Genomic DNA, 23,804 nt, shown 5'->3' with positions numbered 1-23,804 from the left:
AACAATTATTTGGGTCATTCACTCGATAGCAACGCCAAGGAGGAGGCACAAATCAACAACTGGTGAAAATAGCGCCAGTGCAAAAAAGGATACAACAATGAAGCATGGCGGAACATGCCAAGCAAAGCCAAGTTTATTTTTTTTTTCCACTGAAATTTGATAAATGTACAAACAATTGCCAGAGCATAAATAAAGTTATGTTGATTGTGCCTGGATAAGAGTTAGAGAATTTCTGATTAAACGGTAAAGTATTTAGTTTGTGGTTAGGGAAGTCAGACGTTATGCTTTGGATCGCCATAATGGATGAATATTAATGCAATTTTGGTAACAATATTTCATGTATACGAAATGGAGCATAATTGGGGTGCTCATTTAGAGTTCATAAAGTACAAATAAACAAAGGATTTAGTTCGACTGGGTCGAACTTTTGGTACCCTTACAAAAACCAATTTGAAAATGGTAACACTGACATTTTTACGCGAACGAGTTCCCCTTACTTATATTGGGATTTTACGAAGAGTGGACCTACATTTATGAAGATATGGCAAATTAAAGGTCTTATCCTGGTAAATTCTGGTTAAGACCTGTAAAAACAAGTTAGAACATATCTGTAGGTTTGTCGACAGATGTTTATCTTCAAGATATGCCGGTATTAATAAAACATTAAAGTAATTGAGTTACTGACTGATTTAACGATTCATCAACGCCCAGACGAAACGACTGAAGCCATAATCTTGAAATGTTGGTGAGGGTCATACTTAGTCCGAGGGCTGGGCTTTCGGAAATTTGTACTAGGACGGTACCAAAATACTAAAAAGATTTTTTACCCTTCGTATTTTCCAAACCATTAGAGCTAGAACTCTTTAAAAGATTGTCATCGATGATGTGTATGATGAATGTACCAAAGGGTTATTTGGAAATTCGCACTCTAAGTGTATGAAAAGTACTAAAATGTACTATATTTACCAAATCGTATCATGTGAACGGATAGAGCTAAAAATTTGAAATTTGGAATTGGAATAAAATTTAATTTGACGGTCGATGAAAGGAGGTAAATTTGAAAATTTATACTTAAAGTACTAAATGGTACAAAATTTGGTATAATTCGACTATGGAGGAGCGGATGGAGCAGGAATTTTGAAATTTGAAATTAACATTACTGGCAGAGTATAGGATTGGGATATGGATGTAGTTTTCGTAATTTGTGCACGAATAGTACTAAATGGTACCAAACATGGAATTCTGAAATTTGGAAGTAAGATTACTATTTCATCATGGAGCTGAGGTTTGTAGGTAGTATTGGAAATTCGTACTTATGTATACTAAATTTGGTACAACTTAAATTTTAGGAAAACCGATAGAGTTGGAATCCTGAAATATGTTTACTATGCATTGTAGGACTCAGGTATATGGGTAGTTTTGGAAATTCGTACTTATGTTTACTAAATTTGGTACACATTGAAAATAAGATTTCTATTGTAAAATTTGGATTTGGGAGTGTGGGATTGGGGTACGTAGGTAGTTATGGAAATTTGTACTTATGTGTACTAAATGGGACTAAATTTGGTACAATTTAAATTCTGAGAGAACCGATAGGGTTGGATCTCTGAAATTTGGAAATAAAATTTCTATTTGATTCTACGATGTAGGTAGTTATGAACATTTGTGGAATTGTGGTGAATCAATAGAGCTGGTATCTTGAAATTTAAAATGAGAGTCGCTGACGGAGTGCTGGATATATGTATATAAAACGAAAAGTTCAAAATTGGTACTAAACTTCTAAATTGGACCATTTAGTATTTGGTAAACGGATAGAGCTAAAAACTTGAAATTTGGTATGAAAATCAAAGTTGGAAAATAACTTTGACTTACGATTTGGAACAGTTTGGATTTAGGTAAAAGGATAAAGTTGGTGATAAAGTGGTGGTTTTGGAAATATTTACCACAAGTGCACGAAAAGTACTAAATAGTACTATGTTTGGTACAATTTGGTATTGGGTGAACAGATAGCGCTTAAAATCTTAAAATTCGTATTAGAATCGCTGTTTATGTGTAGCCTGGACATGTGGATGTGGTTTTGGAAATTCGCACTATAAGTGTACGAAAAGTACTGAATGGTACTAAATTTGACATTGGGTGAAGGGATAGAGATAAGATTCTGAAATATGATATTTAGATGGTATCTGTGTTTGAGATTTGGCGGGGGTTTGGAAATGCGAAGTATGGTTGTACGAAAAGTACTAAATGGTTCTAAATTTGGTATTGGGTAGTGTATAGAGCTGGAATTTTCAAATTTAATAATGAGGTCTCTGTTAGTATCTGGAATTGAGATGGAGAAGTGATTTTGGAAATTTGTACTATAATTATACGAAAAGTTTTCAAAGCTACTAAATTTGGTATTGAGTGAAGGAATATGCCTGGAAACCTGAAACATGATACTAAGGCTTCTTGGGTATTTGGGAGTGATATGGAGGTTGTTTTGGAAATGTGTACTATAATTGTACGAAAAGTACTAAAATGTACTAGATTTCGTATTGGGTGACGGAATAGAGCTGGAATCCTGAAATTTCTTGTGGATGTCACTGTTGGTGTCTATAGTTGAGAGAAGGAGCTGATTGTGGATATGCGTTCTATAATTGTATTAAATTGGGTGAAAGTTTACGGCTGAAATTTAATGTAGATGTCACTGTTGGTACCTGAGATTGAAATATGGAATTGGTTTTGAAAATGCGTACTTTGATTGTACGAAAAGTAATGAAACAATGGAATTTTATAACAATTGGTGTCTAGAATTGAAATATGGAACGATTTTACAATCAGTACTAAAATTATACTAAATGCTACTAAATTTGGTATTGCCTGAATGTAAAGGGCTGGGATCACGAAATTTAGCATTGAGGTCTCTGTCGGTATCTGAAATAGAGATATGGAGTTAGTTTCGGAAATGCGACCTATATTTGTACTAAATGGTACTAAATTTGGTATTGAGTGAAGGGATAAGGCTGGAATCCTAAAATTTGATATTGAGGTGATTTTGGATATGTGGGGGAGATACCAGAAGGAATGGACCGATATATTTCACCTTTACACCAGACCTTGAGATGTGCGAAATTTGGCCAATATAATCAATTTTCGTGCCTGATCTAACACTGACAAAAAAATTGGGATTTGCAAAGTCCTCAAAAAATTGGATGATATTTTCCTGTTCTATAAAGTAAATCATTTTCTGTGGAAATATTGAACTTTTGTGGGGGAGGTACCAGAATGATTGGACTGATATTGCCTTTTTGGGAGTTTGGAACTATTACTCGAATTGAACACAATCTCATCCAATTGGAGTTTTCCATACCTTTGAACATGACCTTAATGCTGCTTCACATATTCATCGGACAAACGACGTTAGGTACCAAACACTTCACCTAACTGAAGATATCGCCTGGCAATGTAGTTTTGCAAATTTACCAATTTTGTTTGTTCGTTAGTTGTTACCTTTGTTGCTTAGTTGTTGTTGATAAGCAACAAATTGCTTACAAATTACAAACAAATAAGGAAGTTCAATACGCAAATGAAAAAAAAGCAAAAAAGAAAACAAAACACAATGAAATGGAAAACCATTTTCCAAAAACTAACAACAAAAAATATACACCCAGTAGACGAACATTAAATAACGTGACTCAGAAAATATTTTCCATTTCGAGGAATTTCACAAAAACAACAACAACAACAGTTTTAAGGAAAACATATTTTTTATGACGAACAATTTTCTTTTAAGACATTCACAAGCACCACCCGGCTGTTAGCCTTGAAAGAATTGTTTGAAGAAAAACTTACCGGTGAAACTGTTACCTTGTCAATTGTCGTTGACTGGCGAGGAATGGAGGCCAAGGAACCGCACAGAACTTCAAATATTAACCAATCTTCTTCGGTGTTACCGGAATGCGAGGACATTGTAACGGAAGGTTAAAAGAAAATTTTGAATTTTTAAATGAAAATTTAAAAATTGCAGTATTGCGCTAATTTTTTTTGTTTTATTTATTCTATGTTTTGCCAATAAATGCCAATAAAAAAATCGATTTGTTATCGGGATTTGTGTGGGGGGAAACATTTTCTAACATAATGGGATATTTGGAAATAATAGAGGGGTGTTACCAAGGAAATTGTTGTTACTCAACAGGCGTCTGGAGTTAGTATTTCATGAACAATTTGAAAAGTTTTAATGGGTATATACTGAAACCATTTATTGTTCGGATGATCCTTGAAAAAATATTCTTTAAAAAATCCACACTTATTGGTCTGAAGGTCCTGGAAAAAATATCCTTATAAAATCCACATTTATTGGTCTGAAGGTCTTTGAAAAAATATTATTAAAAAAGTCCACGTTTATTGGTCTGAAGGTCCTGGAAAAAATGTCGTTATAAAATCCACGTTTATTGGTCTGAAGGTCCTGGAAAATATATCTTTTAAAAATCCATATTTATTGGTCTAAAGGTCTTTGAAAAAAAAAATTAAAAAAATTCACGTTTATTGGTCTGAAGGTCCTTGAAAAAATATTCTTTAAAAAATCCACGTATATTGGCCCTTGAAAAAATATTCTTTAAAAAATCCACGTTTATTGGTCCTTGAAAAAATATTCATCAAAAAATCCACGTTTATCGATCCTTGAAAAAAATATTTTTTAAAAAATCCAGGTTTATTGGTCTACTGGCCCTTGAAAAAATATTTTTTAAAAAATCCAGGTTTATTGGTCTACTGGCCCTTGAAAAAATATTTTTTTAAAAATCCAGGTTTATTGGTCTACTGGCCCTTGAAAAAATATTTTTTTAAAAAATCCAGGTTTATTGGTCCTTGAAAAAATATTCTTTAAAAAATCCACGTTTATTGGTCTACTGGCCCTTGAAAAAATATTTTTTAAAAAATCCAGGTTTATTGGTCTACTGGCCCTTGAAAAAATATTTTTTAAAAAATCCAGGTTTATTGGTCTACTGGCCCTTGAAAAAATATTCTTTAAAAAATCCACGTTTATTGGTCCTTGAAAAAATATTCTTTAAAAAATCCACGTTTATTGGTCCTTGAAAAAATATTCTTTAAAAAATCCACGTTTATTGGTCCTTGAAAAAATATTCTTTAAAAAATCCACGTTTATTGGTCCTTGAAAAAATATTCTTTAAAAAATCCACGTTTATTGGTCCTTGAAAAAATATTCTTTAAAAAATCCACGTTTATTGGTCCTTGAAAAAATATTCTTTAAAAAATCCACGTTTATTGGTCCTTGAAAAATATTCTTTAAAAATCCACGTTTATTGGTCCTTGAAAAAATATTCTTTAAAAAATCCACGTTTATTGGTCCTTGAAAAAATATTCTTTAAAAAATCCACGTTTATTGGTCCTTGAAAAAATATTCTTTAAAATATCCATGTTTATTGGTCCTTGAAAAAATATTCTTTAAATAATCCACGTTTATTGGTCCTTGAAAAAATATTCTTTAAAAAATCCACGTTTATTGGTACTTGAAAAAATATTCTTTAAAAAATCCACGTTTATTGGTCCTTGAAAAAATATTCTTTAAAAAATCCACGTTTATTGGATGTTGAAAAAATATTCTTTAAAAAATCCACGTTTATTGGATGTTGAAAAAATATTCTTTAAAAAATCCACGTTTATTGGATGTTGAAAAAATATTCTTTAAAAAATCCACGTTTATTGGATGTTGAAAAAATATTCTTTAAAAAATCCACGTTTATTGGATGTTGAAAAAATATTCTTTAAAAATCCACGTTTATTGGATGTTGAAAAAATATTCTTTAAAAAATCCACGTTTATTGATGTTGAAAAAATATTCTTTAAAAAATCCACGTTTATTGGATGTTGAAAAAATATTCTTTAAAAAATCCACGTTTATTGGATGTTGAAAAAATATTCTTTAAAAAATCCACGTTTATTGGATGTTGAAAAAATATTCTTTAAAAAATCCACGTTTATTGGATGTTGAAAAAATATTCTTTAAAAAATCCACGTTTATTGGATGTTGAAAAATATTCTTTAAAAATCCACGTTTATTGGATGTTGAAAAAATATTCTTTAAAAAATCCACGTTTATTGGATGTTGAAAAAATATTCTTTAAAAAATCCACGTTTATTGGATGTTGAAAAAATATTCTTTAAAAAATCCACGTTTATTGGATGTTGAAAAAATATTCTTTAAAAAATCCACGTTTATTGGATGTTGAAAAAATATTCTTTAAAAAATCCACGTTTATTGGATGTTGAAAAAATATTCTTTAAAAAATCCACGTTTATTGGATGTTGAAAAAATATTCTTTAAAAAATCCACGTTTATTGGATGTTGAAAAAATATTCTTTAAAAAATCCACGTTTATTGGATGTTGAAAAAATATTCTTTAAAAAATCCACGTTTATTGGATGTTGAAAAAATATTCTTTAAAAAATCCACGTTTATTGGATGTTGAAAAAATATTCTTTAAAAAATCCACGTTTATTGGATGTTGGAAAAATATTCTTTAAAAAATCCACGTTTATTGGATGTTGAAAAAATATTCTTTAAAAAATCCACGTTTATTGGATGTTGAAAAAATATTCTTTAAAAAATCCACGTTTATTGGATGTTGAAAAAATATTCTTTAAAAAATCCACGTTTATTGGATGTTGAAAAAATATTCTTTAAAAAATCCAAGTTTATTGGATGTTGAAAAAATATTCTTTAAAAAAATCCACGTTTATTGGATGTTGAAAAAATATTCTTTAAAAATCCACGTTTATTGGATGTTGAAAAAATATTCTTTAAAAAATCCACGTTTATTGGATGTTGAAAAAATATTCTTTAAAAAATCCACGTTTATTGGATGTTGAAAAAATATTCTTTAAAAAATCCACGTTTATTGGATGTTGAAAAAATATTCTTTAAAAAATCCACGGTTATTGGATGTTGAAAAATATTCTTTAAAAAATCCACGTTTATTGGATGTTGAAAAAATATTCTTTAAAAAATCCACGTTTATTGGATGTTGAAAAAATATTCTTTAAAAAATCCACGTTTATTGGATGTTGAAAAATATTCTTTAAAAAATCCACGTTTATTGGATGTTGAAAACATATTCTTTAAAAAATCCACGTTTATTGGATGTTGAAAGAATATTCTTTAAAAAATCCACGTATATTGGTCTATTGGACCTCAAAAAATATTCTTTAAAAAATCCACGTTTATTGGTCTAATGGTCCTCAAAAAATATTCTTTAAAAAATCCACGTTTATTGGTCTATTGGTCCTCAAAAAATATTCTTTAAAAAATCCACGTTTATTGGTCTATTGGTCCTCAAAAAATATTCTTTAAAAAATCCACGTATATTGGTCTATTGGACCTCAAAAAATATTCTTTAAAAAATCCACGTTTATTGGTCTAATGGTCCTCAAAAAATATTCTTTAAAAAATCCACGTTTATTGGTCTATTGGTCCTCAAAAAATATTCTGTAAAAAATCCACGTTTATTGGTCTATTGGTCCTCAAAAAATATTCTTTAAAAAATTCACGTTTATTGGTCTATTGGTCCTCAAAAATATTCTTTAAAAAATCCACGTTTATTGGTCTATTGGTCCTCAAAAAATATTCTTTAAAAAATCCAGAATTATTGGTCTATTGATCCTTGAAAATTTTTTTTTTTAAATATCCACGATTATTGGTCCTCGAAAAAATATTTTTTAAAATATCCACGATTATTGGTCCTTGAAAAAATATTTTTTAAAAAATCCACAATTATTGGTCCTTGAAAAAATATTTTTTAAAATATCCACGTATATTGGTCTGAAGGTCCTTAAAAATTGTCTTAAAAATCCCCGTTTTTTGGTCTGAAGGTCCTTGAAAAAATATTCTTTAAGTAATCCACGTTTATTGGTCTAAAGGTCTTTGAAGAAAATATTCTTTAAAAAATCCAAGTTTATTGGTCTGAAGGTCCTTGAAAAAATATTATTAAAAAAATCCAGGTTTATTGCTCTAAAGGTCCTTGAAAAAATATTCTTTAAAAATCCAAGTTTATTGGTCTGAAGGTCCGTGAAAAAATATTTTTTTAAAAAATCCACGTCAATTGGTCCTTGAAAAAATATCCTTAAAAATCCCACATTGATAGCTCTGATGGTCCTGAAATAGGACTTTAATAATAAAACAAGTAAATTCTAGTAGTAATTAAACAAAAGTTTATTTAACAAACATATTTATAAAAGACATTTTTTTGTTTCTTATTTTTTTTCTTAACTTAAAAGAAAAACTAAAAACTAGAAATTAAATAAAATATTCGAATGACGTTTTTTTGTAATTTTTCTAAAAACCAACTGAATAAAAGATAAAAAAATCAACTAAAGTAATTTATTTTATAAAAAAAAATAAACATTTATTCATAAAAACAATCTATAAACAAACATTTAGCCTCTTGAGTGAAATGATTTACTTGGTCCTTTGCTTCTTGGGCTTGGCGTCGGCGGCGGCAGCGGGTTGGTTTTGTTCGAGCAAGTTGTTGACGTTCTTTTGCAATTCAGCGAAGCCAGTTTGGACATTTTCTTGGACCTTAGCGAAACCTTCCTTAACATCCTCCTAATGAGCGCAACGAAAAGAAGTAAAGCAAAAATAAATAAATGTCAAAAGAAAAGGGGTTAAAACAAGGAAATTACAAGAGTTACCGGGCGGATGCCGTATTTCTTCAAGTTTTCCTACAAAGAAAGAAAAACGAGAGAGAAATACGTTAGTAAAAGTGGTACTTTCTACTTTTTTTAGTTTAAATAATTTATCTTCAAAAGGCTATACTTACTTCAGTGAAAGCATCAGAAATGTTCTTGGAGAGGGAGTTCTAAAGTCATGAAAAGAGAAGAAAGAAAATGGGTTATTAAAAATCAAATTTTAGAATCTGAATAAACATAAACAAGTAGAAGACCTTGGGTAGCTAAAAAACCTTCAGAAGGTCTTTTAGCCGTAGAGAAGCTTCAGAAGGTCTTTTAGCCGAAGAGAGGCTTCAGAAGGTTTTCTAGCTCTAGAAGAGCTGCAGAAGGTCTTCTAGCCCGAGAAGAGCTGCAGAAGGTCTTCTAGCCCGAGAAGAGCTGCAGAAGGTCTTCTAGCCCGAGAAGAGCTGCAGAAGGTCTTCTAGCCCGAGAAGAGCTACAGAAGGTCTTCTAGCCCGAGAAGACCTGCAGAAGGTCTTCTAGCCCGAGAAGAGCTGCAGAAGGTCTTCGAGCCATAGAAGAGCTTCAGAAAGTCTTCGAGCCATAGAAGACATTCAGAAGGCATTCTAACCATCAGCCATAGAAAACCTTCAGAAGGCCTTCTAGCCATAGAAGAGCTTCGGAAGGCCTTCTATTGATAGAAGGCTTCACAAGGCCTTCTATTGAGGCTCTTCTACCCATAGAAGAGCTTCAGAGGCTCTTCTAGGCATAGAAGAGCTTGAGAGACTCTTCTAGCCATAGAAGAGCTTGAGAAACTCTACTGGCCATAGAAGAGCCTCAGAGGCTCTTCTAGCCATGGAAGAGGTTCAGAGGCTATTCTAGCCATAGAAGAGCTTCAGATGCTCTTCTAGCCATAGAAGAGCTTCAGATGCTCTTCTAGCCATAGAAGAGCTTCAGAGGCTCTTCTAGCCATAAAAGAGCTTCAGAGGCTCTTCTAGCCATAGAAGAGCTTCAGAGGCTCTTCTAGCCATAGAAGAGCTTCTGAGGCCTTTTAGCCATAGAAGAGCTTCTAAAGGCCTTCTAGCCATAGAAGAGCTTTAGAGGCTCTTCTACGCACAGAAGAGCTTCAGAGGTTCTTCTACGCACAGAAGAGCTTCAGAGGCTCTTCTACGCACAGAAGAGCTTCAGAGGCTCTTCTACGCACAGAAGAGCTTCAGAGGCTCTTCTACTCACAGAAGAGCTTCACAGGCTCTTCTACGCACAGAAGAGCTTCAAAAGGTATTCTACGCATAGAAGAGCTTCAGAAGGCCATAGAAGAGCTTCTGAAGCCTTTCTAGCCATAGGAATGCTACAGAAGCTCTTTTATGAATCGAAGGCCTCCGGAAGATCTTCTATGAGTAGAAGGCTAAAGCTCTTCTATTTTGTTAAATTCTTATTCTAAAAGTGGAAAGTCTGGATGGAAGTTAGCTCTAAAAATTACGAAAAGTGATAACTGAATTTATTTTTTTTTATTTTCATGACGTATTCAAAATTGAGTTAAAATTTTTTTTAGTTTTTTGTTCTAAATTTTTCAATTTTTTTAATTTTATTTTGAATTTAATTAAATTAATTTAAAGTTTTTTTTTTGTAATTTTGAAATTCGAAAATTTTTTAATATTTACTAAATTAAAATTAAATTAATTTTTATTAAATTAAATTTAATATTTATTCTCAGATGTTATTGTTTTATTCTTTTTATAAAATTTTACTTTATACATTCTTCACATATTATGAATCGAAGGCCTCCGGAAGATCTTCTATGAGTAGAAGGCTAAAGCTCTTCTATTTTGTTAAATTCTTATTCTAAAAGTGGAAAGTCTGGATGGAAGTTAGCTCTAAAAATTACGAAAAGTGATAACTGAATTTATTATTTTTTTTTTTTTGATTTTCATGTCGTATTCAAATTCAGTTTAAAGTTTTTTTTTAAGTTTTTTGTTCTAAATGTATTATTATACCCTACACCACAAGGTGGTCAGGGTATTATGTCTTTGTGCATTTGTTTGTAACAGGCAGAAGGAAACGAGATAGACCCATAGTTCCTTTTGATGATCTGCATAGAATCACATTCTGAGTCGATTTATGCATGTCCGTCCGTCCGTCTGTCCGTCCGTCCGTCCGTCCGTCCGTCCGTCTGTCCGTCTGTCCATGTATTTTTGTAAACAAAGTACAGGTCGCATTTATTGCCCGATCCAGATGAAATTTTGCAAAGGTCTTTTGTTTGGCTTAAGGACGAACCCTATTGAAATTGGAGATAATCGGTCAAAATTTGGATATAGCTCCCATATATATCTTCGTCCGATTTGACTTTTATTGTGCACCAAACGTGTAATATCAGCCCGAATTGTATGGAATTTTGCACATACACCCATATTAGGCCTGAAAATATGTATGCCAAATTTGATCGAAATCGGTTCAGATATAGCTATAGCTCCCATATATATTGTTCATCCGATTTGTTATTTTTGTCCACCGCCACCGTAATATGCACTATGCAACAACAATATTCGGGGAAATATATCAAATACAGCTCAGAAATACATTTGCTAAATTTTATCGAGATCGGTTCAGATTTGGATATAGCTCCCATATATAACATCGTCCGATTTACCTTTTATTGTGCACCAAACGTCTAATATTTGTCCAAATGGGATGGAATTTGGCACTTACGACCGAATTGAGTCTAGTAGCTAGTATGTCAAATTTGGTTCAGATCGGTTCAGATATAGTTATAGCTTCCATATATATTATTCATCCGATTTGTTATATTTGGTACCCACAACCGTAATATGCACTCTGTAACAACGATATTCAGGGAAATATATCAAATACAGCTCAGAAATATCGTTGCCAAAGTTTATCGAGATCGGTTCAGATTTGGATATTACTCCCATATATATCTTTATCCGATTTCAAGTTAATTGTGCACCAAATGGGCAATACAATTCCGAATTTAGTCCTTTGAACTTTAAATTATAATTATAATCATAGCGTGTATGATTGAATTCTCCCATAGAAACTTTTAATTGTTATGTGGAGCTCTACTTAATTAGCAAAGTGGTGTAGGGTATCATAAAGTCGGCGCCGCCCGACTTTAAGACTTTCTTTACTGGTTTTTTTTTTTAATTTTATTTTGAATTTAATTAAATTAATTTAAAGTTTTTTTGTAATTTTGAAATTCGAACATTTTTTAATATTTACTAAATTAAAATTAAATTAATTTTTATTAAATTAAATTTAATATTAATTCTCAGATGTTATTGTTTTATTCCTTTTAAAAAAATTTACTTTATACCTTCTTCACATATTCCACTCAATATTAGCTTTTCAAAATCAATCACTTCCTAATATGAGGTTTTCTCTTATTTTGAAACTAGACACTTTTTTTTTCACAACTTACCCAGAATTCAGGCTTGGTGAAAGCCTCGAAGATGTTGGCGGGCAGAGCTGGTTCGGCACCGGTGTTGCGTGGCAAACGGGCCATCTCAGCTTGCTAAAATTACAAAAGAAATTCCAATTATCCAATGTTTCATTTCTACATTTTCATTATCACAGTTATCCTGGCAGGACATTTTCACTTTTCCATTTTTCACTTCACTTTATTTTCCAAACATACCTGCATGTAGCAGAAGATAGCTACAGCTACGAAAACGTATTTCAAGGCACCGGCCATTTTTTTCTTTCGAGTTTAGTTAAGGTCTGAAGAGGAATTAACTCTGAGTGCTTAAAATTTTGACACTGACTTTTATTTCAAATTTTTTGTCGAAAAACCACTCACAACCATTGGAAATGCAGATTTTATGATTCAATCATGGGGTCGTTCTTATCACCAAAAATGTTTTGGAAACAAAAAAAAAAAATAGACAACGAAATCCGCGGCATAACTATTCAGTTTTTCGATTTTCTTTTTCATTGTGTTTGAGTGTGAGTTTGAGACCATCCCATTGATAACTTCTTGAACTATGAATACGGGGCTATTATTGGTTCTGGTGGCAGCCACAGGCAGATTTTATTCTAAGCATTTTTTTTATTTTTTTAATAGTTGAGCTCAAGTAAACATTAGTATTTGCTTTGAAAATAAGAAAACATTTCTCTAATGAGTATTTATTTAAGGTGTAGTTGTGTATTGCATCTATGCATTTTAAATTATTTGTCAATGTATGGGTATTTCCATGTTTTCTTTATAAAACCAAATATTATGTTTTTTTTAGATTTGGTTAACAATATTTGTTATACCCTACACCACAAGGTGGGCAGGGTATTATGTTTTTGTGCATTTGTTTGTAACTGACAAAAGGAAACGAGATAGACCCATAGTTCCTTTTGATGATCTGCATAGGATCGCATTCTGAGTCGATTTATGCATGTCCGTCCGTCTGTCGCCCATTCGTCTGTCCATGTACTTTTGTGAACAAAGTACAGTTCCCATTTATTACCCGATCCAGATGAAATTTTGCACAAATCATTTGTTCGGCCCATGGACGAACCCTATTGAAATTGGAGATAATCGGTAGAAATTTAGATATAGCTCCCATATATATCTTCGTCCGATTTGCCTTTTATTGTGCACCAAACATGTAATATCAGCCCGAGTAGTATGGAATTTTGAACATACAACCAAATCAGGCCTGAAAATAAGTATGTCAAATTTGATCGAAATCGGTTCAGATATATTGTTCATCCGATTTGTTATTTTAGTCCTCCGCAGCCGTTATATGCACTCTGCAACAACAATATTTGGGGAAATATATCAAATACAGCTCAGAAATACCTTTGCTGAATTTTATCGAGATCGGTTCGTATTTGGATATATCTCCCATATATAACTTCGTCCGATTTACATTTTATTGTGCATTAAACGTCTAATATTTGCCCAAGTGGGATGAAAATTGGCACTTACGACCGAAGCCCGAAGTCTAGAAGCTAGTATGTCAAATTTGGTGAAGATCGGTTCAGATATAGCTATAGCTCCCATATATATTGTTCATCCGATATTTCTTACATTTGTTACCCACAGCCGTAATATGCACTCCGTAACAGCGATACTCAGGGAAATATATACAATACAGGTCAGAAATATCTTTGCCAAATTTTATCAAGATCGGTTCAGATTTGGATATGTCTCCCATATATATCAAATGGGCAATACATGTCCGAATTTAACCGATACAAATGCTTCGGCTTATTTAGTCTTTTGAACTTTAAATTATAGTTATAATCATAGCGTGTATTATTGAATACTCCCATAAAAACTTTTGGAGCTCTACTTAATTAGCAAAGTGGTGTAGGGTATCATAAAGTCGGCCTCGCCCGACTTTAAGACTTTCTTTACTGGTTTTTATTTTTATTTTTGAGCTACTTATACTATTCAGCTCGCTTGTGTAGGTGTAGATTTTTTATGTGTTGAGAATGTATGTGTGAGTATTTTCGATTAGATGAAAATTAAAATAGTATTTATTTTGAAAATAAAACCCTTTCAATGTTAATTCAATACATTTTTTTTTTTTTTGAAAATTGAACGGATATATTGTGTCCAACCCCAAAAGAATATCGAAATTTAATTTCGATATTCAATTCTTTTCAATTTTTGTTGAAAAAAATTAAAAATTTAAAATATGGATTAAATACTGGGCCACACACACTACTTTAAGCTCACACACATACATTATCTATACTGGGTTATTGATAATCAGTGGGGGCTTCAAAAATAGTTCTGCGATTAAAGTTCATTCACTGGCTCAAACAAAAATCAAGGTTTGGCATTACCTAATTAACCTTTCGGCAAATAAGAAAATTTAATACTGCGTACATACATACACACGAATAGAGTTCTTCCGTATATTGTAGACAGTTTGGTATATTTGGGTGGGTTCTTATCGCCAAAAATAAAAAATAGACATTACAAGCGATTAAGTATTCCATTAAGTCTATTCACAATTCAACAATCGGATGATTTTTTCTCATTATTAAACATAAGTCTCGTGTTTACAAAACATACATATAAAAATAGTGATTATTTAACTTTGACGAAATAAATAAAATAAATAAATAAATAAATATAAGACGAAGCACAAATATGTCCACCTTTTACTAAGAGATCTAAGGTCCTTGAAACACCGTTACCAAGGCGATATGTGATTAGAATATTTTTATTCCCTCCACAATAGGAAGGACGATATATACAATTTGTCATTAAGCCCCAAATATTCGTCGGGGATCCTAAAAAGTAAATATACTTGTCATCAGTTTACTCAATGATGTCCGTTCCTCGGCTTGTCCGCCTGTCTGTTGAAATCAAGATACAGCCCATATTACTTGACGCAGAGTTTTTTTGGGATTGGGTTATAGGTTGATTGGTCTTAAAAATGAGCTATATCGGTCCGCGTTTTCGAATTGATTCCATATAATTGTACCTTCCGATATTCGGTGTTTTGAACATTCTAGCCATGATAAAAATCAAAAAACTGAATACAACAAATTTTAACTTTAGCGCTGTAAATATCCTCAATTCTCAATATCAAATTTTTATATTCCAACAATATTTTTATACCCTCCAGCATTTTATGGAGGGTATATTCTATGGAGGGTATATTCCTTTTGTAACTCCTCGAAGTATTCATAATAGACCCTACAAGGTATATATATTCTGGAAATTCTAAGACGATCTAGCGGTCTCCGTCCGTCAGTCTGTCTGTCCATCACACCATTTTTCGAATGAATTGAGATAAAAGGCTAAAATTTTGCACACATGCATAGTTTACCAGTAGGCAGGTTATGTTCGTAAATGGGCCATATCGGTCCACCTTTTCGTATAGTCCCCATATAACGGTACCTACCGATATTCGGTATTTTCATGATTTTAGCGACATTATTTACCGGAATTATTGTCAAATTTCATATTTAAAGTTCTTAATGGCTACTAAAGCCTATAACAAAAATTTTTGTATGTAGGTCCACGTCTATGTATAGCCCCCATATGACGGTACCTCCCGATATTCGATATTTTAATGATTTTAGCGATATTATTCAGTGGAACTGTTTCAAATTTCGTATTTATAGTTCGTAATGGGCACTACAGCCAATGACAAAAATATTTCGTATATCGGTTTTCAGTTAAATAGTAGTTTTCGGATTTTTTTTTCTAATTTCAAGTATTTAAAGTTCTGCCCGGCCGAACTTAGTTGTTTTTTTTACTTTTTTGCCTTTAAACCCGCATTTGGCAACCCAAAGCAGAGAATGTCCTTGAAAAGGAGGGTATATTAACTTTGTCATTCCGTTTGTAACATCCCTAAATATTCGTCGTAGACCCCATAATAATCAGCAAAAAATTTTAAAATTTCTAAAATTCTTTAACCATGTTCGTCTGTTTGTTTGCCCTCTATCTGTCTGTTAAAATCACGATACAGCCTACATTATTTGACGTAGAGCTTCAAAATTTGGCAGAACAATTTGTAAAATGAGATATATCGCTTCACGTTTTGGTATAGCCGCTATATAACGGTACCTCCCGATATTCGGTATGTTGATGTTTTTTGCCACATTTTTTCAAGGATTTGTCTAAAAATTGGTATTTGTTAGTCATAATGGGTTCTAGCTCTGATGACGAAACATTGTATGTATAGGTCAACGTTTTCGTATAGCCCCTGTATAAAATACCACATATAGGTATTTTGATGATTTTTGCCACATTTTTCCACAGATTTGTCTAAGAATTTGTATTTGTAGTTTATAATATGTTCTAGCTTCCGTGGCAGAACATTGAAAATGTATGTCCACGTTTTCCTATGGCGCACATATACACATATACCCACCGATACTCGGTATTTTGATAATCCTAATCACATTTACCCACGAAATTGTTTCAAATTTGGCATTTAAGAAGATTTGGTCGATGACAATCATCGATGTATAAAATTGTCTATGCAGTTTCCCGTTTTGGCCATATAACGGCCTCATCCTCTTTATGTTTTTTTTTTTTAGGTTTAACATCATTATCCAAACGGTCGTACTGGTATTTGTGGTTTAAAGTGGAAAGCGTTTGAATTCAGATACGTATGCAATTTTTTTCCCCTTTTATTAGGAGGAAGGCATTAAAATTTCGGCCTGGCCGAACCTAATTTTTTACTTGTTTTCCTTATCCGAATTTTAGCAATTATAACGTAGTATAAGTATAGTTGGTTTGTAAAAAATTGCTTTATCAACATTAAATGTTCAGAGAGTATAATTTGATATGCCAAAACGTCCTAGACCAATTCCTTTTCAGGACATTTGAAGTCGTCTGCCTATCTGCCTGGCTTGTGCGCACGATAACTCTAGAAGATAATATCCGATTTGATCCAAATTTGGTACATCATAATATAATTATCAAATTTACATCGAGTTCAGATGTGGAAATATCGGTACCAATTTTCAATTTTTTTCAGAAAATAATTAATTTTACACAACCAGAAAGGATTATCCAATTTTGTTCAAACTTTACAAATCCGAATATGTATGTGTATGCATATGAGAATATCGGCACACTCCATCTAGTACTTCCCCTTATAAAGGGTAAAATTTTAGAATATTTATAACGCTAGTCAAAATATATTTAAATAAACGGACATTGGCTGAGGGTATACATCTTTCGGGGAAACCGACTTTTTAACTTATGTTTCCTAAAATAATGTCTGATCGCAATTTTGGTCAAACTGGTAATACCTACAATTCATGGATAAAACAAACACATCATACTAATAAAAAGAGGACCATATTTTATTACTATCATAGTAATTTGAAATTCCCATTGGGAATCGCCAATTTAATGTACGTTTTCAAATTTCAATTTTCCCACAAAAAAAAACGCTTTAGCTCGTTTTTGCCGTATCTCGAAAAATATGCTTCCTCTATGATGGAAAGTCAAACATATCACTATGTTTACTTGTTTAAATTTCAATATATTTTTATATTTTTTACCTCCTCCACAAAAAAAGAAACATTTTGAACACATCTCTTTCTGTTTATAATCTTCAACATTGAACTCTTTAACCTCAGCCAAGGCGAAATTCTTATCAGTGAACTGGAAGACATGAACACGCGTAAGAAACGTTTTCTTTTTTTTTTTTTTTTTTGGTTAAAACAAAAATATTATACAATTAATTCTAATTTTGGCAATTATGAAATTTCATCTAATGTTTGCAAATTTAATATTTCTCATTAGGAGATAAGAAACTTGACTGGTTTTGAAAATCTTTGCCAAGAAAAGTTCGAGTTTAAATTGTGAACTTTGACTTGAAATTGAAGTGATAGTATTTTCCGGTCCTAATGTCCTAACATTGTATATATAAAGAAAAGGTAATTTCAAAATAAAATTAATATAAAATTAAGTCTACATCGATATGATGGATGACTATGCAGTGACGAGACAAAATGGGTCAAGCTGGAATCTAGCATATTTTGCATGGGGATGAACGTTGATAAACACAACTCAGACAATGGGGGATCACAGTCAAAATGGTGCTAAATAGAGAGTAAGCCAATTTACACCAAATATAATGTCATTGAAAATATTGTATTTCTTATTATATGCCTTTGTCCATATATACATTGGAAATTCTGTACAGTTCATATTTTTTCAAAATTTTTGAACTTTTGTGGTGGAGGAATTCAAAAGAGTGGACCGAACGATGGAAAATGCAAGATTTTTACAATTGCATCAATATAGCCAACAATATTAAGATGTACAAAATGTCAATAAAATCGGATATTTCTTTTTTAATTTGAGAGAGTTATTATACCCTCCAGCATAGTATGGATAGTATATTAAGTTTGTCTTTCCGTTTGTAACACCTCGAAATATACATTTTAGATCCCACAAAGTATATATATTCTTGATCAGCATAAAATTCTATGTCGACTTAGCAATGTCCGTCCGTCTGTCCGTTTATCCGTCCGTCCGTCTGTGGAAATCACTCTAGCTTCCGAACGAAATGAGGTTTATAAAATTTTACTCAAATGTGTATTATGTTTGCAGGACTTTTGGTATTGAAAATGGGCCATGAAGGTCTACGACTTCGTATAGCCCCCATATAACGGTACTTCTCGATATTCGGTATTTTGATGATTTTAGCGATATTATTTACCAGAATTGTTTCAAAATTGGTATTTGAAGTTCGTAATAGATCCTGCAGCCTAAGACAGAAAATGAACCATGTAGGTCCACGTCTTCGTATATATATGTAACGGGACCTCTCGATATTCGGTATTTTGATTATTTTAGCGACATGATTCACCGTAATTGTGTAAAATTTGTTATTTGAAGTTCGTAAGAGATACTACAGCCTAATACAGAAAATGAACCATGTAGGTCCACGTCTTCGTATATATATATAACGGGACCTCTCGATATTCGGTATTTTGATTATTTTAGCGACATGATTCACCGGAATTGTGTAAAATTTGTTATTTGAAGTTCGTAAGAGATACTACAGCCTAATACAGAAAATGAGCCATGTAGGTCCACGTCTTCGTATAGCCCCCATATAACGTTAACTCCCGATAATCGGTATTTTGATGATTTTGGAGACATCATGCACCGAATTTTTTTTTTTCAAATTTCGCATTTGAAGTTTGCGATGGATACTACAGCCTATGCCAGAAAATTGTCTGTGCAGGTCCACGTCTTCGTATAGCCCCCATACACGGGTATCCCCCGATATTCGGTATTTTGATGATTTTGGAGACATCATGTACCGGAATTATTTCAAATTTTGTATTTGAAGTTAGTAATGGATACTACTGTCTATGCCAGAAAATTGTATGTGCATGTCCACGTTTTATAACCCCCATGGTACCTCCCTATATTCGGTATTTTGATGATTTTAGGTACATTATAAACAATTTTTTCCAGTTTCGTATTTGAATATTGTAATAGCTTATGAGAAAATTTGCCTATACAGGTCCACGTCGTCGTATAGACCCTAATATACGGCTACATTCGGTATTTTTAATATTTTAACAGAATTTTATTTTTTATTTTTTTTTTTTTTTTTGAAAATTGCTAAATTTGGAGGAAAATTTGAATGGTGGAGGGTATTTTAAGTTCGGCCCGGCCGAACTTACAGCTTGTTTACTTGTTGTCGGTTTAAAATATTGACCTTTTGTCGGAGAGGTACAGAAAAGAGAGAATTATTATTTTTTGGTATGTACGAAGTTTGGGCCAAATAGGATACTACCTTGCAGAGTTATCGGACGCTCAGACAGACAGATGGTTAACTAGGATCTAAATCCGTTGTTTCGATGGGACACATTCGGCCATATCAAATATAGACGTATGGCTGAGGCTAATAAAAAAATACCCGCAACCCTTCGTTCGTCAAAAGTTCACAAAAAACCAGTAAAAAGCTGTAAGTTCGGCCGGACCGAAGTTTGAATACCCTCCACCATTTGGAACGAATTTGACAATTTTAAAAATAAAAATAAAATCCGTTAAGAATTCTGTTAAAATCTTAAAAATACCGAATGTAGACGTGTCTATACAACGACGTGGACCTACATAGACAACTTTTTTCATAAGCCATTACAATATTCAAATGCGAAACTTGAAAAAAAATCGGCGAATAATGTAGCTAAATTTATTAAAATTCTGGATATAGGGTTATACCAAAACGTGGACCTGTACAGACAGTCTTCTATCATAAGCTTTGGTATCCATTACGAACTTCAAATACGAAATTTGAAACGATTCCGATGAATAATGTAACTAAAATCATCAAATACCAAATATAGGGAGGTACCATTGGGGCTATACCAAAATGTGGACCTGCACAGACAATTTTCTATCATAGGCTTTGGTATCCATTACGAACTTCAAATACGAAATTTGAAATGATTCCGGTGAATAATGTCGCTAAAATCATTAAAATACCGAAGATCGGGAGGTACCGTTATATGAGGGCTATACGAAGACGTGAAACTGCACAGACAATTTTCTGTCCCTGTATTCATTACGAACTTCAAATACCAAATTTGAAACATTTCCGGTGAATAATGTTGCTTAAATCGCAAAAATACCGAAAACAGGGAGGTAACATTTTATGGGAGCTATACCCAAACGTGGACCTACATGGCCCATTTTCAATATCAAAAGTCCAGCAGACATAATATACATTTGAATAAAATTTTATCAACCTACCGCACTTCGTTCGGAAACTAGAGTGTTTTCCGCAGACGGACGGAAATCGCTAAATCGACATAGAATATTATGCTGATCAAGAATATACAGGGTGAGATAAAAAAACTGCAACAAAGTCAAACGCCATAATTTTTACATTTTTTTACATTTTATTGAATGTAAGCAAAAATTGTCGGAAATAGCATCAAATTTTAAAATAACTTTAGATTTGTTCGAATTGGCCACCTTTGGCACGAATTATGGCCTTCGAACGTCCAATGAAACCGTCACATGCTGCCCGAATGTTGCTGTGCGGTATATTGGCCCATTCCCGGCGAAGCGCTTGCTTGAGGTGATCGACACTTTGGTATTTTTAGTGTCAACCTTAGTTTTCAAAATACTCCAGACACAATAGGCCAACGGAGAGAGACCACCCTGTACAGTATCGGTCGACTCCATCAAGTATCTCCCCCCAAAAGGTCAAAATTTTGAATTATGACATGCGTGAAATGTGGACTCTTTGTCGAGGCAGTACCAGAAGGCATGGCCCGATCTCCACCATCTTTATAACAGACCTTGTGTTGATAGAAATATTGAGATGTGGCAAGTTTGAATGGAATCGAATAATAATTTCGCGTTTTATGATCCTCTTGGATATTCAAAATTTTGACCGTTTGTGGGGGAGGTTCAAGAGGGAGTGACCCGATATTTCCCATCTTTACTCCAGATCTTGGGTTAATAAAAATATTGTGATGTGTAAAATTTGAAGACAATCGAACTCTTATGTCACATTTTATTAAAGTTATAATTATTCCAAATTTTGACTCTTTGTGGGGGAGGTACTTGAAGTCCATTTTCGCACCTGACATATTAGGATTTTCAAAGTTGGAGTAAACTTGGATCATCCTTTCATTTTCTGTGCAGTAAAATATTTTCTTTGAAAATTTCGACCTTTTGTTTGGGATGTACCAGAATGAGTGGGCCGATATTTCCTATCTCTGATTTCGATCTAAGTTTAATAATAGCATTACGATGTAGCACGTTTGAACCAAATCGGATACTACCAGCCAGCCAGACGGTCGTACGGAAACCGTTAAATCGACGCCAAGTGTCTAGAAACGGCCCAAAGAGACCCAGGGTCCAAGACCGTTATTTCGATGTGACACGTTTAAGCCGTATCAAATGATATATACCCTCTGGCTCAATGAAAATTGTACCTATTCGATCTCAATGCAAATTTTCAAACCTTTATTTGTAGCTGATAGCTCAGGCTATCAAGATCTTACCAGTTGTTCAAACTCCGTGCAGTAGCAATTTGTACTTTTTGTACCATTTCGTACGAATTTCGAAATTCGATTTAATTTACATATGATTCGGTTAAGAGATTCTGTATAACATTAAAGAGGTTATACTTCCGGGTACACTTCGTACTACATCGATTAATAATATTCTCTTCAAAATTTTGCTCTTCAGTGTAACCGACAACTTTTTTCCTATTTGAACTTTGCTAATTTATTTTGAATTTTTCTCAGGAATTTTTGCTGATAACAAAATTTGCGATGTTAAAAAATCGAGATGTGCAAAAAATATTCTCTAATCAGGGTATGAAAGATTCAATTGTCGATTAGGGTCAGAAAATGATTTATTTTATTGACAATTTTCATTTACTGGTCATCAGTTCCAAGGAGCATTTTCAAAAAGCAACAACAGTTATTAAGTGACGGCAGTTCATTATCGGAAAAAAATAAAAATGTCTTTCCTTGCAAAAATTGTCCTTGTCGTTTTCATGTTGGTCTGCTGTTTGCAGGTAAGAATTTGAAATAAAATGGAATTTCAAGGACATAAAATAGAAATGATTTATAATAAAATTACAATAATTTATTTTAATTTATAAAATTTAGTAATAATTTAATATTTTATTATTATTTTTTTTTTTTGAATTCTTTGAAGTTTGTCTTTATGGCCCGTTTGAGACGTGAAGACACCTCAGCTGATAAAGCAAAATCGATGGATAGTATAGATATCAATGCCTTGGGCAACATGATCTTGGATAAATTGAAGGATAGCTTAAAGAATGGCGATGAAACGTTGAAGGTAAATTTTTGAAATTGTTCCAAATTAAAGATTGATTTTATTATTTTGTATAATTTTTAGAATATTCTTGATGTCGCTACTAATTCATTCCAACAATATGCTAATAATGCAGCTGCTGCTGCTGCTTAGGCTGTGTGATCGTGAGTGATCTTAGAAATGTAAATTGTGGAAATGCCTAAAAGTAGGCTTTATTTTTTTGTTGAAGTACTAAACGAAATGATCTTCAATATATTCAATAAAAAAACCTATTAAGTATCGATTCTTTAAACAATTTTTCTCGGTTTTATAATTAAGACGATGTGTAATTGAATATTTAAATTATCGGTTAGGACGAAAACTTGGTAAGCGTTTATGTAACTTAATTGCAAATGCCCGCTACTTCGTATGCGGAGTATGGAATTTATTATTAAATGAATTTATATTTTTCTAAACCAGTAAGGAAAGGCCAAAAGTCGAGCGGAGCCGACCCTACACCACTATGCGTATTTAGTAGAGCTCCCATAACAAAAAAGTGTATACTGGGAATTTATGTGTAGTAGATCATACCAACATTGAACCTTACTTGATTGCGTATCATGGCTTTGAAGTAGTCATACTTTGGGAACTATTTCCAACTCCAAATCAATTTCTAACAAATTTGACGAATGCCTTTGTACCCTATTACCAAATAACATGAATGTATAGTACATGATATGACTTCGATAAGAATCATATTAAAAAATATGTATTGGAGCAATGAAAATAGCGGACAAAGTTTTGCCAAATGGAAAAATTCGGTTGAATATGAAAACATCTATTCAATTTGGGCTGATATTACATATAAGGTGGACAATAACCGTAAAATCGGATAAAGATGTATGCT

At 32.7% G+C, this 23,804-nt stretch overlaps 1 protein-coding gene and 1 long non-coding RNA gene across 4 annotated transcripts; one reads left to right on the top strand and one right to left on the bottom strand.

Annotated features, from left to right (window-relative positions):
* Positions 1-8,360: 8,360 nt before the first annotated feature.
* LOC101899131 (uncharacterized) lies at positions 8,361-12,472 on the bottom strand. Of its 3 annotated transcripts, none has more exons than XM_059124893.1 (5): positions 12,314-12,472; positions 12,098-12,190; positions 8,814-8,852; positions 8,677-8,715; positions 8,361-8,599 (listed from the first exon to the last, which is right to left on the bottom strand). In XM_059124893.1, exons 1-5 carry the CDS (start codon positions 12,368-12,370, stop codon positions 8,453-8,455), a joined length of 375 nt encoding a protein of 124 aa, XP_058980876.1. In that variant the 5' UTR covers positions 12,371-12,472; the 3' UTR covers positions 8,361-8,452. The 3 variants fall into 3 exon arrangements, with proteins under 3 accessions (XP_058980876.1, XP_058980877.1, XP_058980878.1); XM_059124894.1 differs by having other exon boundaries at positions 8,686-8,715; XM_059124895.1 differs by lacking the exon at positions 8,677-8,715.
* Positions 12,473-22,496: 10,024 nt separating this feature from the next.
* Positions 22,497-23,213, top strand: LOC131803543 (uncharacterized). Its single transcript, XR_009342643.1, has 3 exons — positions 22,497-22,655; positions 22,799-22,942; positions 23,003-23,213. It is a non-coding gene; the product is annotated as an uncharacterized LOC131803543 (long non-coding RNA).
* Positions 23,214-23,804: the final 591 nt, after the last annotated feature.

Source organism: Musca domestica, unplaced genomic scaffold (genome assembly GCF_030504385.1).
Source record: "Musca domestica strain aabys unplaced genomic scaffold, Musca_domestica.polishedcontigs.V.1.1 307, whole genome shotgun sequence".
In the NCBI taxonomy this organism is placed as follows: Eukaryota; Metazoa; Arthropoda; class Insecta; order Diptera; family Muscidae; genus Musca; species Musca domestica.
This window is presented reverse-complemented; position numbering and strand designations above follow the sequence as displayed.